This window comes from Piliocolobus tephrosceles, chromosome 17 (genome assembly GCF_002776525.5).
Source record: "Piliocolobus tephrosceles isolate RC106 chromosome 17, ASM277652v3, whole genome shotgun sequence".
Lineage (NCBI taxonomy): Eukaryota > Metazoa > Chordata > Mammalia > Primates > Cercopithecidae > Piliocolobus > Piliocolobus tephrosceles.
The window spans coordinates 26183819-26207393 of record NC_045450.1 but is presented as its reverse complement, the minus strand read 5'-3'; the positions used below and the strand labels follow the sequence as shown (position 1 = coordinate 26207393).

General features: G+C 51.1%; 1 protein-coding gene across 9 annotated transcripts in view; it reads right to left on the bottom strand.

Moving 5' to 3' along the window:
- KIAA0556 (KIAA0556 ortholog) overlaps positions 1-23575 on the bottom strand; it is a 233999-nt gene that overhangs the window by 6389 nt on the left and 204035 nt on the right. For 8 of the 9 annotated variants that reach the window (XM_023192932.1, XM_023192933.1, XM_023192935.1 and 5 more), the window contains 7 exons: positions 22625-22830; positions 19929-20007; positions 12396-12573; positions 7506-7671; positions 3984-4141; positions 2363-2427; positions 787-897 (listed from right to left, as the gene is read on the bottom strand). In XM_023192932.1, the coding sequence (XP_023048700.1) occupies positions 787-897; positions 2363-2427; positions 3984-4141; positions 7506-7671; positions 12396-12573; positions 19929-20007; positions 22625-22830 (963 nt within the window). Of the gene's footprint in view, positions 1-786; positions 898-2362; positions 2428-3983; positions 4142-6688; positions 7100-7505; positions 7672-12395; positions 12574-19928; positions 20008-22624; positions 22831-23575 lie in introns of those variants that run through there. The other variant, XR_002726524.1, reaches the window with a different exon arrangement.

The following is a 23575-nucleotide window of genomic DNA, read 5'->3' as shown; positions in this document are numbered from 1 at the left end:
ACCTCTCTGTGTCTCAGGCTCCTCATCTGTAAAACGGGGATAACAGCAGCAATCGCCTCACAAGATTCTTGTGAGGGCAGATGAGGTAGCACAGAGTAGCCCTCAGTAAATATTAGCAGTGTGTTTCGGGGCCTGGTAGATAACAATGGGAGGAGTGGGGGCTAAGGTAGACCAGAAGGATATGCTTGGGGAGAAATGGCAATGGGTGACCAGGTCCAGCCATTGTCACTTCGCATAATCAAGGGCCTATGTTGCCAATTTCTCAGGGGAAACTGGAGATCAGGGTTTTCATGTGAGACCTCCTGATTTCTAAAATTATTAGCAACTCATTTCAAAATGCACTGGGCTAACAGTTTGCAAATTCTGGTGTGGGCATACCATGGGCAGAGGGCTCCGAGCTTAAGAAATTCAGGACACACTGAGTTGAACACAATGCAATAGGCTTCTCCCTGCAGACCTTGTCAGAGCCTTTGGAACTCCAAAATATCTGTGGTTCTCCAAGAAGAGAAGGCTATAGTTGGCAGCCTCTCTTAATTCATTGGACCACAGGACTCTTTGGCTTGTAGAATTCCTGCTCCTGATGTCTAACAGGCAGGGCTGGGAGCTGCTCTCTGCTGCACATGCCTAAGGGTCAGCATCTGACTATAAGCAAAGCCCCCTGGGCTCTGGTTCCTAGAGGGCCATTTCCCTCTGCACGCGAGGCTTCTGGCCCGTTTCCGACCCCCGCCCCCCCCTCCATGCTCCCTTCAATCTGGGTGGAGCCCGCTCCTGTCCTAGAAAGGATACTGTTTTCCGACAAGGGGATTTTTTCTCCCCGCTCATCATACAGCTCCAGGCCAGTGAGGCCGATGTAATACGGGTCGCCCCAGCTGGTGAGAAGCTGAAACTGGAAAATGACTGGGACACTTTATTAAGGAAAAGAAGGCTGATTTTTTTTTTTCAGAATACAGTAAAACAATGGTAAACTAAGAGAAATTATTTTGGGTTTATATTGATGAATGAGAGAAAAATATTTTTCTCTTATTGAGACTAGAGCCTATCAAAATACAGGTGGCATCACATTTTCTTAAACTGCATGTGTGTGCATGTGAGTGTGTGTGTCTGTGCGTGCGTATGCATGCGTGTGAGCACATGTGCATGTATTACGAATGCAAAGCCTTCCTCTAGGCCCCAGGAGACAGGACGGGAGGAGAGGGTGCTCTCCAGGGAGCAGGCGGGATGGGGAAACATCTGTGCTACAAACTCATTGTATGGTACTGAACGAAACGCTCCAGTTTCTCTGGTTGTGAAATGACAAGAACAGAGTACCTGCTCCCTCCTCCATCCCTTTCAAGTAGACAGGAGGCTAAGAAGGGGACACATAAACCTCATAGCACCAGGGACCATGGTCCGGGGCAGGGAGACCACCATTGCTGCTGAAGTCCCACGTGCAGAGCTGGGCATCAAGCCCTTCCTCAGTTCAGCCCCGTGCCTTGCTCACTCCCCTCATTCCCAGGAGCAGGCTGGGTGGGAGGCCTGAAAAGGGGCTGGGCGACTGCCAGACGATGACATAGCTGGAGACAGTGCTTCCAGAACTGGCCGGCTAGAGAGTGGGCCTTAGAACCAGGCTGCCTGGGTTCACCTCCCCCAGGTCCTACCCCTTCTCACCTGTGTAGCCTTGGGCAAATTACTGAGCCTCTCTGTGCCTCAGTTTTCCTAGCTGTGAAATGGGGATGATAGTAGTACCAGAGTGCTGGGCTCTGCTGCCTGGGCTAAAGTACACTGGTGCAATCAGAGCTCACTGTAGCCTCAACCTCGTGGGCTCAAGGGTTCCTCCCACCTCAGCCTCCAAGTAGCTTGGACTACGGGCATGTGCCACCAGCTAATTTATTTTATTTTATTTTTTTAAGATATGGGGTCTCACCATGTTGCCCAGGCTAGTCTCAAACTCCTGGCCTCAAGCAATCCAACCTCCCTGGTCTCCTAAAGCGTTGGGATTACAGGTGTGAGCCATTGTGCCTGGATTGCCAATCCATTTCTGTCTTCACCTCCTCCCTGGCTGGTTCCAGGACACTCCCCTCCCCAGTCTAGCTGCTGGGGTCGGTGTCAGCTTCTCTAGCCCCTCCCAGCTGGAGTCCTGGGTACTGCCCCCTCCAGCCTCAGCTGCCAGGAGTGGGATCTGGAACTAGCCCGGCTGCCCCAGTCCCAGCAGCTCCCCAGTGGCCCTGAGGACCCAGGAGGCCTCCCATCCTCTGCCTTGGTTTCCCTGCATGGAGTTCCAGCTGCCTCAAATGTGGCCGCCTGAAACCCCGACTGGGCAGTTGCGGCCCAGGCACTGCCTCGGGGCCCAGAATGTGCTGGTGGGGCGGGAGGAGAAGGATACAGCCACAGGGCATCAGTGGCGCCTCGTAGTCCATGCTCGCACACTCCAGGCTTTTCACGTCCAGCCTGAAAAAGCATAAAAAACAGCACCATGAAGAAGCTCACGACGGCCCAGAATCACCAGAAATAACAGGCTTTGAAGAAACGTGGCAGTTTAGTGTTCCCTAGGACGCAGCAGGGAAAAGACAGATGAGGCCCCTGCTCGCGTGGAGTTCCCGCTCTAGATGAGTCATTGCGAATGCCGGCAGGACGCTGCGCCAGGGAGGCACAGGGCTCAGGGCTTTCCTGAAATGGACTCTTTTATTCCTCAACACAACCCTAGGAGGTGGGTATTTTTAGATGCTTGGGATGTGGATGAGGAAACCAGAACACAGAGAAGTGAGGTCACTTGCTCAAGGCCATGCAGCTGGTAGTGGCAGAACCAGGATGGGACTCGAGGTTGTCTGGTACCACTGCCCCCTTTCTTAACCAACCCCCTCTATGTCTTTAAACACAAGGAGGGTCCACGCTGTGCTGAGAGCCAGGACAGGGTGACAGGGCGGAGGGCCTGAGTGGGGCAGGCTGCCTCAGGGAGTGCTCTGGGAAGGCCTCCAGGAGGAGGCAGCCTTGGGAAGTGTCAGAGTTGAGCCTTCCACGCAGAGGAGCAGCAGAGCAAAGGCTCAAGGTGGGAAGACACTGGGCTGCTGGTGTTTGCCCCAGAAAGCAGCCAGAGGGCTGGAGTCTGGGGCAGGATGGGGAGAGGGAAGTGAGAGGAGGCTGGAAGGCGGGCAGAGCCCTGACGGCTTTGGCTTCATGATCTTCAGCACCCGGCTCCACCAGCCAGGGCCTTAGTTCCCACATCTGTAAAATGGGCATCATACTGGCTAGGTCAAAGGGTGGCTGGAAGGATTTCCCAAAGGACACATCAAAGTGTTCACGCAGCCAGCCCTTGGGAAGGATTCTCTCCTCCACGGTCCTCCCCACGGGGCCCCTCTCCCTGGTCCACTGTCAGTGCCCTCTAGCCCGAGCCTGGTTCTCTTCCATTTCAAGGGCAATGTTACAATTAAGTGACTTCCCAGTGACCAGCCCAGCCAGCCAACCCCACTACAGTGCAGAGAAACTCATTTTGTTTCTAGAGCTTGGCCTCTGGCGTTTGGACATCAGGGGGTTTAAATGAGTAAACTTAACGTGGCATTTACAAATCGTTATGAACTTAATGCGGCTGAGACTGGGGCCAAGAAATCCCAGTGAATCCATGAAATATTAAGCTCTATTTTTCTCCTTGAATTTTTCTAAATCAGGAACACAGAAACGGGAGAAGGAAGGCCCTTCCCCGACCTGGCCAGCAGGCATTTCTGGAATGGAGGCGGGCTGTAGCCTCTTTTCCCAGCAGGAAACGCAACGAAGCATTTAAAATCTTCAGCATTCCAGACTGTGAAAAACCCAAATGTCCCCAGACAAGGCAAGTCCATTCTACAGGCTTCTGGTGAGGCTTGGCTGAGCTTTAGAAAATGACTAAGTTGAAAAGCCATGCGTTTGATCACCGTTTCAAAACCCTTTCAGTATGTACATCAGAGCAACTTGCAAAGCAAGCGGGCCCAGGGGCCGGGAGGGGCTGTGCATGGCGCCCACTTTCCCCTCACCTCCTGGCCGGCTGGGGCAGCAGCCGAGCCCATAGGTAGTCCACGAAGAGGATTTCTTGAGCAAAATCAAAGTGGCAGTTTCCTGGCCCCTTCCGGACGAGAAAGCCCTCTGGCGGGGAGACGCACAGGCCATCCAGGGAGACGTGGACAATCTTGGCCTGGCAAACAAAAGAAGTAACATGACTGAAGGGAGGCAGGCCACGTGGGGACAGGAGTGGCTGACATGACCAGAGCTGCCGGCAGCTGTGCCCACCATGGGGAGCCTTTCGCAGAGCCACCTGACCAGGGTCCATTTCCCCTACCAGGTGCTGTGCGGGCGCTGGGCAGGTAGCAGAGGACAAGACAGGCGAGCCCCCTGCTGCAGTGGACATGTACATACGTTCTCTGGTCCACAGCTTTCAGGGGAGGCATGTGACTTGGCCAAGGCCCCGCCCACCTCACCAGCTGCAGCGGCCTGGGGCGGCAAGACATGGAGGTCAAGGGCACGGACTCAGGAGCTTCCATGTGCAACACTAGTAGCTGTGTATGTTACCTACCTTCCCTATGCCTCAGTTTCCTCATCTGTTAAATGGGCACAGTCATGAGTTAACCTATGTAAAGTGCCCTAAACAGTGCCTGGCACAAATTGTATACTTTGTGAATGTTAGCCTCTATTGCTCCTTCTTCAACCCCAGGCTCACACATCAATACCCCCCTGGGAGCTCTCCCTCAGGACAGGACAGACCTCTTCCTGAGCTTTCTTCTCATGGCACTGAGCTCATCCTTTTTGGGCCTGAATGCCTAGCAGCATCCCCAGTGGCTTCTGGGTGTTTCTTATGGCAGAGGGTCTGGCTGGACCACCTCTCTGTCTGCCTCGGGGCCTGGAACACAGCAGGTGCCTTCTAAGAGCTTGTTGGATTCACTTGGATTTGAGCCAACATCTCTCCCTGTTCTAGCCAGAGTTCTCCAGCCAGACAACCAGGTTCTACTGGTCAATCTCAAAGTCCTAATGGCAGAGTCTGAGGCGGCCCAGCCACCACCTGTGCTATGGGCAGGGAGGGGCGACAGCCAGCACCCCCTCCCTGATTTCAGATTTTGGAGCCTGATTCTCCTCCACACCTTAGCCCACTTTCGTGGTCAGCAACATGGGTGCAGCTGCTGGTTCAACTGGTGGCTTTTCCTCAGGGAGAGGCAGAGGAGCTCCTCCTACAGAAAGGAAGGGAGGAAGGGTCCCTGGCCTGGCTGTCACGTGCCCCTGGGGCCCTCGTTCCTTCAGCATCTTGGGAGCCCCTCTATGTCAGTTACTCACAGGATAAGTAAACCTGAAGGGTGGTGCTAGCTGGCTTCAGGCGTGGCTGTCTCTCTAACCTGGTCCCTGTCCTCAATCTCTCCATCTGCTTTCCTCGAGGGGGATTCCTACCTGGGTCCCCCGAGCTGAATTTGAGACACAGCTGGGCCCATCAGCATGACTCCTGGAGTTTTGCTGGCTTGTCTGGAAAGGGGAGCTCTCTCTTTTGCTGGGCTTGGAGCTAGCAGGATGTAAGCCTGGGGCTGCAGGAGTGTGTCCTGGACAGAGTCACCCAAGAGTGGATCCAGTGATGGCAAAGCAGAGGCCCAGGAAGCCCCTGTCCATCCTCCAGGGCCAACACCTCCTCCAAGAAGCATCCCTGATTTCCTCGGGCAGAGGTGGCCACCTGCCATCTGCTCATTCCCTTGGAGGTGACCTCTACCACCATCTCCATCTAATGGCGAAGGAAGCTAAAGTTCACAGGGGCTAAGCGATTTGCCCGAGGGCCACTGAAGGGATTTGAAGCCCCAACTCCAGGAGTCCAAGGCCCTGGCTTCCAACCACATGCCAGGGACTGCTGGTGCTCGGGAAGGCCTTTGGGGTGTGGGATCTGAGTCACAGCATCCATTTCACTGCAGTGGAGGTCTCCCATCTCAGGCCATGTGCCCATTCCCCTCCTCCACCTTATCCCACTGTAGCCCTTGTCTGGCTGGTGGGGCCCAGACCCGTGAGATGGGAACTCAGCCCAATATCCCCAGATGGTGAATTCAGGTCACAGAAGCTCTACCAGACAGACTGTGATTTGCTCAAGGGAATTTTAAGGCCCAAAGGCACAACTTGAGGCAACTTCTGCCTCAAAAGGCTGTTTTTTAGTGTCAATATATCTGACTCCTTCAATGTGTCAAACTCACAGAGACACAGAGCGGCGTTGGGAGGATCTGTGACTGGCCTGCTCAGAGGAGCAGGCTGGCTCAGCTCCTGCCACACGGGGAAGGCCAGGGGCTGCCGATACTGCTGTAAGATGTGACACAATTCTTTTTTTCATGTTTTCTTCTTTGAGATGGTATCTTGCTCTGTCACCCGGGCTAGAGTGCAATGGTGAGATCATAGCTTACTGCAGCCTCGACCTGGGCTCAAGAGATCCTCCTGCTTTAGCCTCCTAAATGGCTGGGACTACAGGTGTGTGCCACCAAGCCTGCCTAATTTTTTAGTAGAGATGGGGGTCTCTCTGTGTTGCCCAGGCTGGTCTAGAACTCCTGGGCTCAAGCTACCTTCCAGCTTCAGCCTCCCAAAGTACTGGGATTACAGGCGTGAGCCTCTACACCTGGTCTGTGATACAATTCCTAAGGCCCTAGAATAAATTCTGTGGTGGGTACATGGTGGGGAGCCCAGCTCTGGGGATTACATAAGGCTGAATCCTGGCGTTGTCAACTGTTACCTGGCAATGGTGATGCCAATCTGCCGTGGCAGGTGTTATTCCCTCTTCATTTTATAGATGAGGAGACAAGCCCAGGGAAGGCAGGCCACGTGTCAAAGGTGATGCAGCTGGTAGGGTCCAAGCTGAGACTCAGACTCAGGCCCTCCAGCTGAATTGTTACCTTTTGGTGGCCTCATCATCACTTTTACGTGACTGGAGGGCACCCATTCAGTCACCTGAGGCCAGAAGCCCGAGAAAAGGGCTCTTCCGAGGCTCTCTTCAATCCCACCAAGACTGAGGGCTGCTTCTCACTCAGCAAAACATCTCATGGAAATCACAGTGTGGGCTCCAGGTCTGGCCGGCCAAGGTGGAGACTCCAGCTGTGTGGCCTTGGATGGGCGAGTGAACCGTCCTGGACCTCAGTTTCAGACCCTGAGAAATGGGGGTAATCGCACCTGCCTCCCATTGGCTGGGATGAGAATCCAGTGAAATGATGAATGCCCATGAAGCCCTCAGCAGAGACCTGGCCACCCGGGCACTCAATGGACATGAGGGCCGAAACTGACCATGGCAAGCTGAGGGCTGGACCTGCCTAGGACCCCCAGCACCAGGAGAAACAGCGCTGTGCAGTTCCCTGGAAATGCCCTGAGCTCTTTAGCCTGCATTTGCCATTTGCAGAAGAAAACAGCAGCTCTCTCCCTCCCTGGACTTAACGCCCCCAGCTCTGTTTGGAAAGTTCTGGAGGATTTATGCTCCTCTCTGGCTGCCACGCCAGCCATTCGTCAAGGTGCTGCTTCCCTGATGCTGGACTGAGCGCGGCCGCTGCTCCCCGGCTTACCCCGCGATAGGTGTCCTCGGGAGATTTATTGTAGTTCCAGAAGCGCAGGCCTGCGATGCTTTCGGCCCTGTCAAGGCGGATCGTGACCACGTGATCCAGCCCCGGCGAGAAGGGGATCAGCCACATATGCTCATCCTCCATGGTGATGTTGGTGCCATCAATTAACCTGCAGCAATGGGGACGGAGCAGCGGGGGGGCGGCTCAGTGGGCACAGGGGGCATCACAGTGGGGCCCCCACCCCCTTACCCCCCAGTGCGTGCGTGTTCACTGCCTGGCACTAGACTGGCTGCATCAGACTCGTTAAGGGGAGGTGTGACTGATGAGAACAACAGTCAGAAGTTGTCTCTCATCTACGAAATGAGACATTTTTGAAAAGGAAACAAAAAATAGGTTATGCTGTTAAAGGGGCAGAAAAGCAGTCATCAGGGTTTTCTTAAAAAAGGGAAAATGTGTCATTTTTCAGAATCCTTTAGCCCAGTGATCCCATTTCCGGGATTTTTTTCCCCAGAAGGAAAATATATTCATCATATGGGAAAGGCTATGTGAACCCAGATGCTCACCACAGTGTTATTTACACTAGCTTAAAAAACGGTAACAACCTAAAAGATCTCAAAATCGGGAAATGGTTAAGGAAATTTCACAGGGGTTAAGGTGCCATTGTGAGGACACTGCAGTCACATGGAGGAGGCAGGACACTGATTTTAAAGCTGAGAAATGAGGACAAGGACCAGCAGAGAGTGTGCAAAAGTAAAAAACATAATTGGGTCAGAGGGTATGGAGGTGAGTATTTTTCTCAAGTTTCCAAACTTTCTGTAAATTTGCTCTGTTGGCCTTATAGCATAGTTAGAAAGAAGTGTAGCCCTTCCTTCCCACGCTGGGGGAGAGAGGTACAAAAGCACCATGTGAGCTCTGCAGCTCTTGGCTTGGAACAAGTAGAAGGAGGGGCAGGTGACTGTGGGAGCTGCTCTGGCTGGACCATGCTCTGTGACTGCATGGCCTGGATATTCCAAGGAAGCCTCTAACCTGTAGGAAGGAGCCCCTCATGCTCCCTCATGCTCTTCCCAGCTGGCACTCTGAGCTTGTCACCTTAGCCCTATAGCACTCCTGTCCTGGTCAGTTTCTGGTTCCCTTGCTTGGGACATCCTGCTCATCCTCAAGTTGGCCTGTGTTTGTCCCAAGGACAATCGTGCCTCTTGCTTCCCCGGCCTGCCCAGCATGCCTCAGCTCAGGCCTCAGGCCCTCGTCCTCATGGCTCTGGCCCATGTTTCTGGCACTGCCATTCAGAAGCCTGGTTCTGGAAAAAAGGGCCCAGCTGGTGGCCTCTTGAGCAACCTCCCTCTCCCTCCCATTTTCCAGAACCTTCCCCACTCCACACCCTGGATTTCTGGTACCTCGCAGCTGCTGTACTGGGAGAAACTTGGCCTGCTGCCACACTTCCTAGATTTGAAAAGAAACTTTTTGTTTCCTTTTACATTTTCATGTTGTGAATTTGGAAAAAAAAAAAATCTCATAATCGAAGTGTTTACCCAAGGAGGTAATGTTTCTTTGTTCTCTAAAAGGCTGTTATTAAATTGATGGATGGTGTGCCTGACAATTGCTGGCATCTTAAAACTGAGGAAATTCAGCAATTCCACCCTGGAATGTTTGTGGAACTAAGCTGACTGAGGATGACCACTAGAGAACCTTCTATTTCCTTCCAAAGGCAATTATCTTTCTGTCCTAGAAATGGAGCTGCTCCACAGCAAACCTGCCCAATTCTGAGAGCGGAGGGAACTGCTGGAGGATTTGTAGCTGCCAGTGAAAGGAAGACTCTATAGACACTCTCAAGAACATCTAAATGAATTCCTAGCTCTATCCATAACAAAGCCTAGAAACAGCAACCAGCCGAGTAGCACTGAGCATCCCTAGTGGCCAGATTATGGTCTCTAAATACCATTTCCCACTAAAAGGAACCACGGCTTCTTGGAGAAATGGCTGATTCCAGGTCGGGGACAAGAAATATACCAGATGAGCCTGAAGCATCTGTCACATCAGAAGGCAAGAAAAGTGACTACTTTAAAAGCACTCAGGACTTCCCAGCATCCATGAGGGAATGATTTAAACATCAATCAGGATAAAAACTGCAAAGTGTTGACTCTTCAAATGCAGTACTGTATGTTTAAAATCCATGAGTTTATAATAATCCCTAAAAAGAAACAAGTTTTAGACGATGCTAGAGAAACAGTTATTTGGAAAGCCAAAAAGAAAAGGAGGGGAGAGAATCTAGCACTTAGGCTGCCTTTCCCATCTGAATTGCACTACAGAGTAGCCAAATAATTGAAGGAAATTCTCTCTTTATTGCAGTTATTTCAGCAAATAAATTTTAAAAAGAATAGCAGGCGTAAAATACCACCATTTTGCAACCCCTAATGAATTAAGGGACTTCGCCAGCATGACTGGCTTCCAACATCACAAAGAGCCTGACAACCAGATATTCTATTATATACGTCCCCAGGGCCACACACTGACATCTATGTGGCTGTCTTGCCCTAGTGGTCAAACCTCAATCTGATCAGGCCTCTAGATCTAATTAACAATGTACTAGAAATACAGGGGAGTGAGGAGCTGACTAAACAATACCATAGAGATGCAGCCAGTAAAATTCAGGTCCACCTGGTTTCTTCAACAGATAATTTTTCAAGAAAAAAATAGAAAAAGGGGACAGAGAACCTAGAGAGGCTTAAGAAACATAGTAACCAATCACAACACATAGACCTTATCTGGATCTCAAATTAAATGAGCAAACTGTTAAAAAAGGGTGGGTGGGGGGACCATGAATCTGTGAGATATCTGGTAATCTAAGAAATCATTGTTATTTTTTTCTTCTTTTTTTTTTTTTTTTTTTGGTTGAGACAGGGTCCCACTGTGTTGCCCAGGCTGGAGTGCAGTGGCATAATCATGACTCACTGCAGTCTTGAACTCCTGGGCTCAAGCAATCCTCCCACCTCAGCCTCTGAGTAGCTGGTACTATAAGCACATGCCACAATGCCTGGCTTTTTTTTTTTTTTTTTTTTTTTTGTTGGTAGACAATCTCACTATGTTGCCCAGGCTGGTCTTGAATTCCTGGGCTCAAGCAATCCTTCTACCTCAGCCTCCCAAGTAGCTGGGACTACAGGCACATGCCACAGTGCCTGGCTATGTTTTTTGTTTTTGTTTTTGTTTTTGTAGAGATACAGCGTCACCATATTGCCCAGGCTGGTCTTGAATTCCTGGACCCAAGTGATCCTCCTACCTCAGCCTCCCAAGTAGCTGGGACTATAGACATGTACCACAATGTCTGGCTAATATTGTTTTTCTTTTGTAGAGATATAATCTCACTATGTTGCCCAGGCTGGTCTTGAATTCCTGGGCTCAGGTGATCCTTCTGCCTTGGCCTCCCAAAGTGCTGGGATTATGGGCATGAGCCATCGCCCACAGGCAACTTTTTCAAGTATAACAATGGTACCAGGATTATGTTTTCTCTTAAATCCCTTATTGTTTAGAGGTATACACTGAAATACCTAAAGAGGAAATTCTATCAGGCCTGGGATTTGCCGACAGATAATCTAGCAGGAGGGTGGTGAGTGGGCGGGAAGGATTCACAAGCTGCACTGTGCGTTGATCACTTTTCCAGCTGACTGGGAGCCAGGTCTCAGGCACCAAGCCTAAATACTCAGGAGAGTGACTTGCCAGGATGCGGGGGTGGTCAGAGGGGCCCATGAGCAGTTAATGGTAGCAGCGGGTGAGGCCACGCTTCAGGGCCACCTTATAGAAAAGCAGGGAGAAGCCTGCCACCGACTCTGCATGAGCTCAGCACCAGGCCAAGGGATGTGGCTGCAATGTGACATGCCATGGGAATGACTGTCCCCATTCTACTGATAAGGAAAGCAAGGCAGGGGAGACAGTATAACTTAGAGGTTAAGTGAGTCGATGGCGGGTATCCCACAGGCCTGCGTTCCAATCATGACTCTGCCACTGCACTAGTCTGGGTGGCCTCTGCGTATTTCAGTCTCTGCATCAGCATAGTAGTGCTCATAATGGTCCCTTCCTCAAAGGGCTGTTTGACGCTTCAATGAATGAACATCTGTTACCTGCTTCACATAGCCCAGTGCCTGGCATTTAATAACTGCTTTAAAAACTGGCAGTTACGTGATCAGTTATTACTATAACCATTGCTGTTATTACTGGAGAGGTTAAGAAAGTTACCTAATAGTTGGCATGCGGCAGAGGCAGGATTGGAACTCCCATCCCTCTGACTCCCCTAGTTCACACCTCCAAGCAGTGACCAGGGCCTCTGGCTGTGCAGAGCAGGGGAGCCAAGTGCTGGTCTGTGGGTTGCCGGTCCATGCGGATCGATGCTGTATCTGAGGCTTCCCTGCTTACTGACATGACCCAACCTTGGCTTATGAAATCTGACAAGTGCAGAGGAAAGTGCAGCCATCACCGCCTGTGGAGGCTTCCTGAGTCATCACCTCCAACCTCAAGGAGGGGAGAGGGAGCTTTCAGCCCCCGGGAGGCCTGGGTCATTCATGTGTAAACTCTGAACCGTCCACTGCAAAGGTTTACAAACAGCTACTGTGTGCGAGACGCTCTGCTAAGCACGAAGAAGAAAACGCAGACCACGGCCGTGTCTAGAAGTATGGGAACCTGCTTTCAAATCCTGCCTGACGCTTCCACCTGTGTGGCCCTGGAGGATCACCTCCCACCTCGCTTTCCTGAGCCTCGGTTTCCCTTGACCACATGACCTCACAGGGTGGCTGGGGGAGGGATATATGCGACTCTATTTGATGTCCGAATCTGAGGTCTCAGAGGCAGAACAGTTTCCCCAAAACCCTGTGGTCATGAAAATAAAGCTTCTGATAAGACACTTACTTGTCCAGGGTCCGGGAGTCGTCAGAGTACTCGGGGAGCTCATTTAAGTCTCTGGGGGAGGCGGAGATCTGGTGCAGGTGGATGGGCAGCGCCTGGCCATCCTTGCCTACCACTTCCAGGCCAGTGAGCCCCAGGTAGTGCAAGTCTCCCCAGGAGGCAGTGAAATTCAGCTGAAGGCCTGCAACAGGAAGAGAAGTGGTCCATCAGCACCAGAGGCTCCGGAGGAGGCATCTAAAATGAAGACGGGCAGAGGAATACTATTCAGCCTCTATATTCTAGCAACTTCAGCCCAGACCCAGAGTGCCTTGTGGGAGGGCTCTGTGCCTTTCCTCTAGGTGGCCTTGGGCCCAGGCCACTGTCAGTGCTCAGGAAACAATGGTAGGCTGCATGGACGAGAGTTAAACATGCACACAGCCCTAGGTCCTTCCTCCGCCTACCAGATTGTGCTGTCCTACCCCACGCTGAACGTCCATGGTGGCTTCCCACGCTTTCTGGCCAACAACACATTCCCCATCAGACTTCTAGCTACTTCTCTGGCCTCACTGTGCACCAGGGACCTTGGGCCCCACCCAGACTGTCTTCAGTCTCTCGTATTTATATTCCTCTCTCTCCAACCACAGCATGTGCTGTCACCCCTCTCTAGAATTCACATGGTCTGGTTGACCTGTGCTCACCCTTTAGATCGCAGCTCCCTTGCTCAGAGAAGCCCTCCTGACTTCTTTGACCAGGTCAAACCTCTACTGATAACCTGCTATGCCAATGTACACTTCCCTTTCCAAGCCCTGGTCACCGTGTAATCTCATGATCATTTGGTAAATATCCACTTGCCCCACCAGATGCCTAACTCCTTGAGGGAGAAACTCCAAACCCCGTCTGTTTCTCTAAACCATTGTGAACTGAGCCTGGCACAGTGCCTGGCACACAGTAGGAGCAACTACATGGAGACTTACATCAGTAAGCCCCGGCGCTGGAAACTGACATTTTATGCAAATTGGTTGCTATCACAAGGATTCACGTGGGCTCAGAGTAAAGGAAGTGACCTAGGGTGATACTGCCATCCTTTTGCCTCTGCTCCCACCCTCTCTCCATCAGAGACCCTTTAGAAGTGACCTTCTGCGGCCCTGGGGCAAAACAGCCCAGGTGTCATTCATTTGCCCAGGACGCTCAAATGGAATGAATCTCTTGATCAAGCCCTGTCAGAAAATTGGCTGGAATGTCTCTTTCTTTAACGGTCTCTCATTAGAGCAAGACCAAGCACAACAAACTCTTCTGCCTTTAGAGAATTTGCCGCTTATTTTAGCACACTTTTGGGTAGCTAAGTATAAGACTCTCACTCTTCACAGCGTTCACAGAATGCCAGCACCACAGAGCGGGCAGAAGGAAGCAGGGTGTCATCCGGCACCTCCTTGCAGCTCAAATGAGGAACTGGAAGCCCAGAGAGGTGAAAGGACTTCTTTGTGGCCATGAAGAGGGGCTGGGTCACCTGACCTCCCTGGAGCTTGGTTTTCTCTCCCATGCCCCGTCATCTCCCAACCTACTTTTTGTAACTTAGCCCTCAAATCTTTTCCCTCCTTCGTGGTGCCAAGGTAGCTCTGAGCATCTCCGGGCAGATGAAAAAAACATGTGGGCAGCACGGCACTGTGCACACGCGCTTCTTGCTGCATCAGTCATGTGCAAAGTGGCTACAGCCTCCTCCCACCCCATGTCTCTGTCGTTGCAATGTGATTTTGCCCCTTATCCTATCCAGAGTTGGAGTCTATTTCTCTGCGCCTAACTCTGGGTCATGTGATTTGCTTTGACCAATGGGACAGAAGCCCACATGATGCAAGCAGAGCCTGTAAAGCACTCAGGGCTTGAGACTGCCGTGTGAGGCAGCCCAGCTAACCCAGTTGCCTCTCTGGCCAGCAGCCTCCCCACTGCCAGACCGGTGGTGAAGATGTCCTAGGTCATTCAGCTGCCGGTCCACCTCCCTGTTGATCAGGTACTCGAGCAGGCCCAGTAGAGGCCAACCAAGCTGGCTCACCCAGAGCTGCCCAGCCAAGCCACCGAATTACGAGTCAACCATGAATATAATTCATGGTAGTTGTGTTAAGCCAGTGGATTTTGGATTGGCTTGTTTGGCAGCAAAAGCTAGCTGACACACTCCTTCTCAGCATAGGTCAGTGTTCCAATGTCATTTCCTGAGAGGCCTTCCCTAATAACCAGAGCTCAAACAGCCCCGCTCACCCCATCACTCTCCACATCCTTACCCTGCTCGCCTTGTTGTTTATAGCACTGAATGCTTCCTGACAATTGAGTTTACATTGATTTGCTCATTGTCTTCATCAGTCTCCCCCACTAAAATGGAAGCTCCCTGAGACCAGGACTCTGCTGATTTTGTTCACTGCTGTATCCCCAGAGCCTAGAACAGTGCTTAGTAGGTGTTCAATGATGTTTTTAGTAAAAATTTTAAACACATGACTAATTAAAAAGTAGGGGTTTGGCCAGGCGCGGTGGCTCAAGCCTGTAATCCCAGCACTTTGGGAGGCCGAGATGGGCGGATCATGAGGTCAGGAGATCGAGACCATCCTGGCTAACATGGTGAAACTCTGTCTCTACTAAAAAAAATACAAAAAACTAGCCGGGCGTGGTGGCGGGTGCCTGTAGTCCCAGCTACTCGGGAGGCTGAGGCGGGAGAATGGCGTAAACCCGGGAGGCGGAACTTGCAGTGAGCTGAGATCTGGCCACTGCACTCCAGCCTGGGTGACAGAGCAAAACTCCGCCTCAAAAAAAAAAAAAAAAAAAAAAAAAAGTAGGGGTTCAGTAAATATCTGCAAGTAAATGAGACCAATGAAAATTATTGGGTTTTACCAAATTCACAGTCAATGATAAACGAATATTTATTGATCATCTACTGTGTACCAAAACCTATTTTTGGCGTAAGAGCTGCAGGAATGAACAACAGAGCACAATCTCTGAACTCAAGAAGCTTACATTCTAGCAAAGACTGTCAATAAACATAATGAATAAAGAAAGACTACAGTTCCAAGAGTGATGAATACTATGAAAAAAAGTAGCAACAGGATAGGGAGTAACTGAATACAAGCAGAGGTGGTCAGGGAGGGCCTCCCTGAGGAGGTGACATTTGAGCTGAGACCAGGGTGCTGAGAAGGAACCTATCACGCTTTTGCATTTCTGGAAGATGAATATTCCAGGCTGAGAGGAGAACAAATTTGACCCATAGGTGGAACCGAGTGGCCAAGGGAGAGAGTAGAAGAAAATGAAATCAGACGGGTAGGCAGGGGCGAGATCATATCGAGAAGTTTGGATTTTCCTATCTTTGCAATGGGAAGCTACTGGTAGGTTCTGTGTTGAAGCAGGGGACCAGCATGATCTGATCTGCATCTTAGAAAGCTCCCTTCAGTTGGATTTTATAGAGAGACCAGGGAGGAAGCTGTTGCAGTTAAGGATGGCTTGACCAAGGATGGTGGCAATGAATATAGGGTTGAAGGGGACAGATACAGGATCTGTTTCAGAGATAGCACTACCAGGATTCTCAATGGTCTGGATACAGAAGGAAGGGGGAAAAAAGTTTTGACCCAGGTGACAGAGGGACTGTGGGCACCACTCCTGAGACAGAAGGGCCACAGGTGGAGGAGGATGTGGATTTGGACGATGGAAATCAGCGTGAGGGAGAAATGCCACCTCCCTTTGTGACAACAAAGAGATGCCGGCCCAGACTCTCCCAAGCCTGCAATCTCTTTGTTTGCCTGGCAAGCTGCACTGCGATTCCATCTAATTTGGGGCTGTTCTGAAAGTGATTACTCTCCTTTTCGAGCTAATATCCAACATGCCATATTCATTTTCCTCTGGTGTATCAATTAGTATTTATACAAATGGAAATTAATTTTGTTATTTCTCCCCCATGTTTCAACTCTCTCAGCTCCTTTCTTATTCATCACTGCTGATATTTGCAAAACTTCCAAAATTAGTGTCATCTGCAAATTAGCAAGTCATATATCCCCTTTCAAAACATTAATAGGATTGGCCATATTTACCAACCCCAACACATTCCCCCAGGGTCACTTTATTAAAGCTCTCTCCGCTCCGCTCTCGCACGGAGTGGTGAAGTGGGTTGAGGATTTTGAATACAGCGAGGAAAAAGCTAAAGGTTCACAGAGAAGAGATTCAGAAATCACAGGCCTCGAAACAGACGCAGAGGGTGCTTGGTTGAGAGGCTCTTCTGCCTTCCTACTGAGAAGAGAAGAGAAATTACACTTGCCTTGCAGTAAAAAGGTCTTTGAGCTCTACTCCAGGGCCAGATTCCCAAAGGCACTGAAATAACATCTCTGCGAAAGGTCAGGAGCCGGGTCAGCAGGAGACACATCTACAGATAGCATCTTTGGGGGAATCATCAGATGAAGGGGACAGTGGCTGCTTCTGCCTGACCAGCATTCCTGCCTTCCTTCTGGTGGCCACACTCTGACCTGCTCTGGAGAACCACCCTGTGCTCAGGGTGTTTGGGGTGGCTGACCCCTTTCTCTGGGCTCCAGGCCTGGCCAATCTGTGTTTTCTCTCTCCCACCTCCTGCCCTACCCACCACGGTGAGTCACAGTGGCTGACTTAAGGATGGACATATGAATTAGCCGGGCATGGTGGCACACCTACAGTCCCAGCCACTCGGGAGGCTGAGGCGGGAGGATCTCTTGAGCCCAGGAGTCTGAGGCTGAAGCGAGCTGTGTTTGCACTACTGCACTCTAGCCTGGGCCACAGGGTCAGACCCTGTCTCAAAACAATAACAACAAGCAAACAAATAAACAAAATGGGCACATGACTCAAGCTAGGCCCAGAGATCTAATTCTGGGATAGTTGTTGGAACTACTGGGATTCAGGAAAACAGAAGTTCTCTTTCATCTGGGACTGCTGGGTAGAAAGGAGGCATAAGCGGGAGCTTCCAGGACTTTCCACATGGATAGTGCTGAACGGGAGAACGGCAAGAGACGAAAAGGAGGCAGAGAGAGGGAGGCAGACACCATGTCTTGAGACACCATGTCTTGATGCCATCCTTTTTGTAACTGAACGCAGCTGTGTGGAAACTGGCGACCCCTAACTTCTAGTTGCATAAGCCAATAAGTTCCCTTTTTTGCTGAACTCAGCTTGAAATAAATTTCCATTAGTTATCCCCTGCCAAAAAAAAAAATCCTGACCAACTTAAGGGAGAACCAAATTGACAGTGAGAACCTGAGGCAATCTGCTAGTGTGGTGAGGATGTGGGCTTTGGATTCAAACACCTTTGCTCCCACTCTCAGCTTCTGTACTGGCCGTGTGACCTTAGGTAGGTGACTCCATCTCTCTGAGCCTCAGCTGCCTGATCTCATGGAAAACAGAGCCAGGAGTGTTACAGCGAGATAAGGCAGAGAAAGCCCAGCACAGTGCCTGTCTGGGAGATGAAACCAAGCCTTAAACCAGGCTCTTGCCTAATGTTAGGCTGGCCTTTAAAACTGCTGCTATTTGAAAGTAATTGAGAGAGTACCCTGGAATGTAAGGGGCTATGAGAATAAGGCAACTTCCTCTAAGGCATCTTCTAAGAGATCATTGGTTATTTTGGAGTGGGTGAGGGAGAGATGAATTTTCACAGGGGATGATAGGGAAGACTCCTGGGGAGGAGATGCGGTTGCACAAGGGCCGTAAGGGAGGGGATGTGGAGCTCACTTAGGGCACTGCTCAGGCCCCACCTCCCACCCCCGGGAACAGAAGGACTTAGTCTTCTGGTGGTGGGAAGTGCTGACGGCTGGCAGCTCACCACTGAGGCCCTTGACTTGTGACTGCCCTTGGCTGAAGACAGTCTCCTTGCAAAAAGCCATGCCCAGCTGGGCATGGTGGCTCATGCTTGTAATCCCAGCACTTTGGGAGGCCGAGGTGGGTGGATCACCTGAGGTCAGGAGTTCGAGACCAGCCTGGCCAACATGGTGAAACCCTGTCTCTATTAAAATTACAAAAATTAGCCAGGCATGGTGGTGGGCACCTGTAATCTCAGCTACTCGGGAGGCTAAGGCAGGAGATCTCTTGAACCCGAGAGGCGGAGGTTGCAGTGAGCTGAGATCACACCACTGCACTCTAGTCTGGGCAACAGAGCAAGACTGTGTCAAAATAAATAAATACATATTAAAAAGTAAAATAAAAAGCCATGCCCCTCCCCAGGGGCAGCCCATTGCCAGTGCCATGTTGATACAGAGAGACAAAGACATGGCCCCTGACTCAATTCAGGATGACCCCAAAGGGCTATCCCAGGTTCCGAGCTCCCTGTGGAGCAGGCTGAGGCCTTGAAGTGGCTGCACCACAGACCAGCTTCTCCCTCTGCCCAGTCCTGCCTCCCACCTTTCCCTGACAAGAGCACACCCCAGTAAATTCTATCTCAAGGTCTGCATCTAGGGAACTCAGTCAGCGACAGGCGGTCTTCAGAAGACGAGATGGAGCGGGGAGGCATCCTAGGCGGAAGGTGTGGCTTGCACAGGCGCCTGCAGGTGGACTCCAGAGATGGCGTGGGGAGGTACTGGAAGGGCTGACACTGGGATTTGGAGAGGCTCCAGCTTCATTTTGGAGATGAGGATGGGGAGGTGGGGAGGGGAGCCTGAAAATGTCACATCTTTTGTTCTCAGAAGATAAAGCAGAAGCAAGTCACATTCACAGGGGGCAGGAGAGTGAGGAAGTGAGGCTGCCAGGAACCTGGTTAGCAGGGCGCAGGAGAGAGAAGATCACAATCAGTAGTGACCTTGGGCTTGAAGATTCCCCAGGACGGGGAGGGGCTGGCATGGACGCGCATGGATAAAGAGAGGAACTGGCTGGAAGGATCAATGGAAAAAGAAGGGTGATGAACAGGCCCAGCAGAAAACCCCTGGGATTTGCTCAGAAGTCACAAACTGGCAGCTGGCTGGCCAGATACACAATAAGTGTTTCATTTGGCTCATGTGATATTTTAAAACATGAGGAAATTCATTACCCACATTTGAGAATCTGGAGACTTCGCGTGAGACTCTAGATTTCCGACTTCTCCTGAGAAGTCAGAAGACCTGGTACCCTGGGCCTGTGCACCTGCCCCACCCCTGGGGCAGAGTGGATGCAGGTTTTCTCTGCCTGTGCATCTGCTCTTTGGTGGAGTTGGAAGAGACAGCTCAGGGCACCGTACCAACAGATGCCTTGGGTCTCTTCATACTCTTATGTCCTCTTGTTCTACACTTTCTGGGTGCCAACTATGGCCTCCTGGGTCAGGGCCACAGCTAACACATAGAGTGTCTGCATGCAAAATGGAAAAATGCCCCTCAGGGAAGGCAAAATGAGAAGAGATGCCCCTCCTCTGGAGTGAGACGGCCCTGCTAGAGCCAGGGAGCTAAGCACAGGCTGGTTTCAGCGTCCACTTGCCCCACAGCCTGGTGTCTCTGTGCAGTGTCCAACCCACCCGACTGTACAGGGAAACCCTGTCCCAAGTAACCACAACTCCCCCTGACCCCGGAAGGTCCTCCTTCCACCCGACACTGCTCCAGGAGAGGTACTCACAGATTCCGTGGTAGATGCCTGGCTCTGGCGTGGTGACTTGGGGGACATGGGGACTGGATGGGAGCTCTAGCTCTGGGATCTGCACATGCGTTGGAGAAGCAGAGGAAAAGGGGGTGGTTTTAGTGATGGCCACACAACTAGCTGGCTGTTTCTGCAGATACCACTGCCCACCCTGTGCCCAGGTAAGTCCCTGTGTGTCTTCCTGGATTTTTCTGCCTTTGTGGAAGCTATGGGACCAGGGATATGGGCAGACCCTGACCCTCTGGGGTCTGCATCCTTCTCAGCAGCTCTCACCGGCCAGGGAGGAGACTGATGCTAACAGCTAAGGTGTTTAGATTTCCTCCAACAGGGAAGGACCCAATAAATGCTTATGTGGTGAGCCGGAGGAAGAAAGGAAGGAAGGAAAGGAGGAGGAAGGGAAGAAGAGAAGGAAGGGAGACAGGAAGAAAGGAAGGAAGGGAGAGATGAAGAAAGGAAGGAAGGAGGAAAGGAAGGAGGGAGGAAGGAAAAGAAGGAAGGAGGGAGGGAGGGAGGGAAGAAAGGAGGGAGGGAGGGAAGGAAGAATTCAAACCATACAGAGTGGTTCTTAACCTTGGCTAGTCACTGAAGCAGAATCTCTAGGGGTGGGGCCCGACATCCATATTTTTAAAGATCCACCCAAGTGATTTCCACGGGTAGCCAGGATAAAACATCCTGGTCTTCAGAGAGTCAACAGTGGGCCGCCACACACTTCTTGGGCCTTACATATAAACTACTTGCTCACTGTCTCTTTGCACCGTAAGTGAAGGCAAAAGAGACTTTACTACTTCACAGCCAGGAAAGCTGAGGTGCAAAACGAAGTGAAGGCGCTGGTCTCTCATGAGATGGAGAGAGTGATCCCTGCAGCCCCTCACAGCGCCGGGCCCATCAGAGTCCCTTACGAGCGCCTTCATCTTTTGGAAAACGCTGGGCAAATGGAAGCGCCCAGGGTAGACTCCCATCTGGAGACCCCTGGGTCAAACCCAGAGCACAGGCACGGCTTGTGGCCCAAAGAAGGTTTGAAAACATCTGAATTCACTGCCAGCATTTTTAAATGGAGAGATTTTACAGAAAAATCCAGCTTTCTGGCTTCTCTTGTAAAAATCAGGAGAACTGGCAACAATAGGCTTGCCACTCTTGGTGGCCGTTTTCCTTGGATGTGGGGAGGGGCACGCACTCCCCAGCTGCCTGTGCCTTCCCGTGCCCTGCTCCCGCACCCCATGCTCTGCCTGGTTATGGGGTACAGCCCCAGTGAACATCGTGGGATCCACACGACATGTCGCTGCCTTGCCTCGGTCATGACCTTCCCACAGCCCAGCCCCATCACTTGGGGCTTCTGTTGTCCCCATTTCTCCCTTACCCTCTTTAACCATCTCCTCTTTTTCCTATTGGTCCTGACCGGAATTGACGCTGAAGGTCATCTTTCATTTTAAAAGATTTGTTTATCTGGCTGGGTGTAGCAGCTCATGCCTGTAATTCCAGCACTTTGGGAGGCCAAGTTGGGAGAAGCGCTTGAGTCCAGGAGTTCATGACCAACCTGGACAACATAGCAAGACCTCGTCTCTACAAAAAATAAAAGAACTAGTGACATGGTGGCGTGCACTGTAGTCTCAGCTGCTCAGGAGGCTGAGATGGGAGGCTCACTTGAGCCCCGGGAGTTTGAGCTGCAATGAGCCATGATCACGCTACTGTACTCCAGCCTGGGTGACAGTGCCAGGCCCTACCTCTAAACAAAATAAAAAAGAATAAGTTGCTTATCGATTATAAGCATAAACTGCGGAATCACACATTCAAGTTCTACCCTTGTTTCTCTGTCACGACGTGCCCTTGGGCAAGTCACTTGACTCGTCTGAGCATCGATCTCTGAAATGGCAATGTTAATAGTCTCGGCCGGGCGCGGTGGCTCAAGCCTGTAATCCCAGCACTTTGGGAGGCCGAGACGGGCGGATCACGAGGTCAGGAGATCGAGACCATCCTGGCTAACACGGTGAAACCCCGTCTCTACTAAAAATACAAAAAATTAGCCGGGCGAGGTGGCCGGCGCCTGTGGTCCCAGCTACTCGGGAGGCTGAGGCAGGAGAATGGCGTGAACCCGGGAGGCGGAGGTTGCAGTGAGCTGAGATCCGGCCACTGCACTCCAGCCTAGGCGACAGAGCAAGACTCCGTCTCAAAAAAAAAAAAAAAAAAAAATAGTCTCTACTCAGAGGGTTGTCGCGAGGGTGAAACAAGAACACTGTGTACCCTGCTTGGATCATGATATGTGTTCATGAAACCACGGCTGTGATGATCATTATTTTAATTGTCACTCTGCCTGTGAACAGTGTTCCTAGTCCTTCCATCAAAAACAACAGTGAATGATCAAATCACAACCCAAAGCAAAAACTCCCCTGAGACTGCCAACCTCTGAATTGCAGAGATGACACAGAGCTCATTTCTCCTGGCTTTGATTAAAATTTGAATACCTTCTTTACTTCGGTTAAAAAAAATAAAAAAATAAAAATAATTAGAGAATGAAATATGACATAGAGGACAAAAAAACGAAGTAGAAAAATGGGAAATGTCAACACAGTGGCACCAGCAGCTTAAAGGATATCCATCTTAATTCTCCCTGCTCTACTCTGAGTTAGGGGAAGAAACCTATCTGGGGTCCCCCCCCAGCCCCCCAGCTCCAGTCTTACCCGGTCATCGGCCCCCATGCCAGCCTGGGTGAAGGGCCGCTCATCCCCCTCGCCGTCGGCCGTGCTGGGCCTCCTCAGTGCCTCCTCATCCTGCAGGCTGTCCAGGCTTCCCACGTCCAGGTCAAACATCTCATCAGAATAGAATATGGCCTCGAGAATGTCATCATCAGTCGTGAATAAGATTGTGTCTCCAAAGTGCTCTGGGGCTTTTACCAAGACGAAAGAAAGGTCAACTCACTCCATCCCAGTGATTTGTAGATCAAGAGCCTAAACCCATCCACTTCTGTGCTATACAACCCCAAACCCCTAACTGGTATTGATTAGTGTGAGCCTTATTAGTCTTCACAGATTTGCAAATGGAATGCACGGACCATAAGCATCACACAGATCTAAGGAAGGGATCTAATTTCATGAGAATCACTGTGATATGTCATCAGGCAAGTGACATTTCTTTGGGGTGGGCGAGGCACTATGCCAGATACTGCTGGTACCCCACACAGATCTCGGCGTATCCTTTTCTCAGGTGCCTTGCCCGGAAGGGCGTGGGAGTTACATCCCCAACCTGGGAAGCCTTGGCTCCAATGACTGCCTGGTAGGTGGGGTTCTAACGCCCTGCTCCTTCATCTTCAGGCAGGAAACACCTGAAATTTATGTTCCAGAGCTCCCTCAATATTTGGTTGAGGCTGGGCTTCCTGGAAACTATATTCTTGCTTCACTATGCCAGGTTTCTCCTAGAAGCACTACCTCCATAAGTCACTTGCCAAAGAATGCCCCATCTCAGACCCAGGTTCTAGGGGCCGGACCAAGACAGGTGCTTTATGGGAGGAGCTGAATGATGTCAGGCCTAGCACACCCATGCTGTAAGAGGGGATGAATGGACTAGGTCTGTGGCCGGGTGCAGGGGCTCATGCCTGTAATCCTAGCACTTTGGGAAGCCAAGGTGGGTGGATT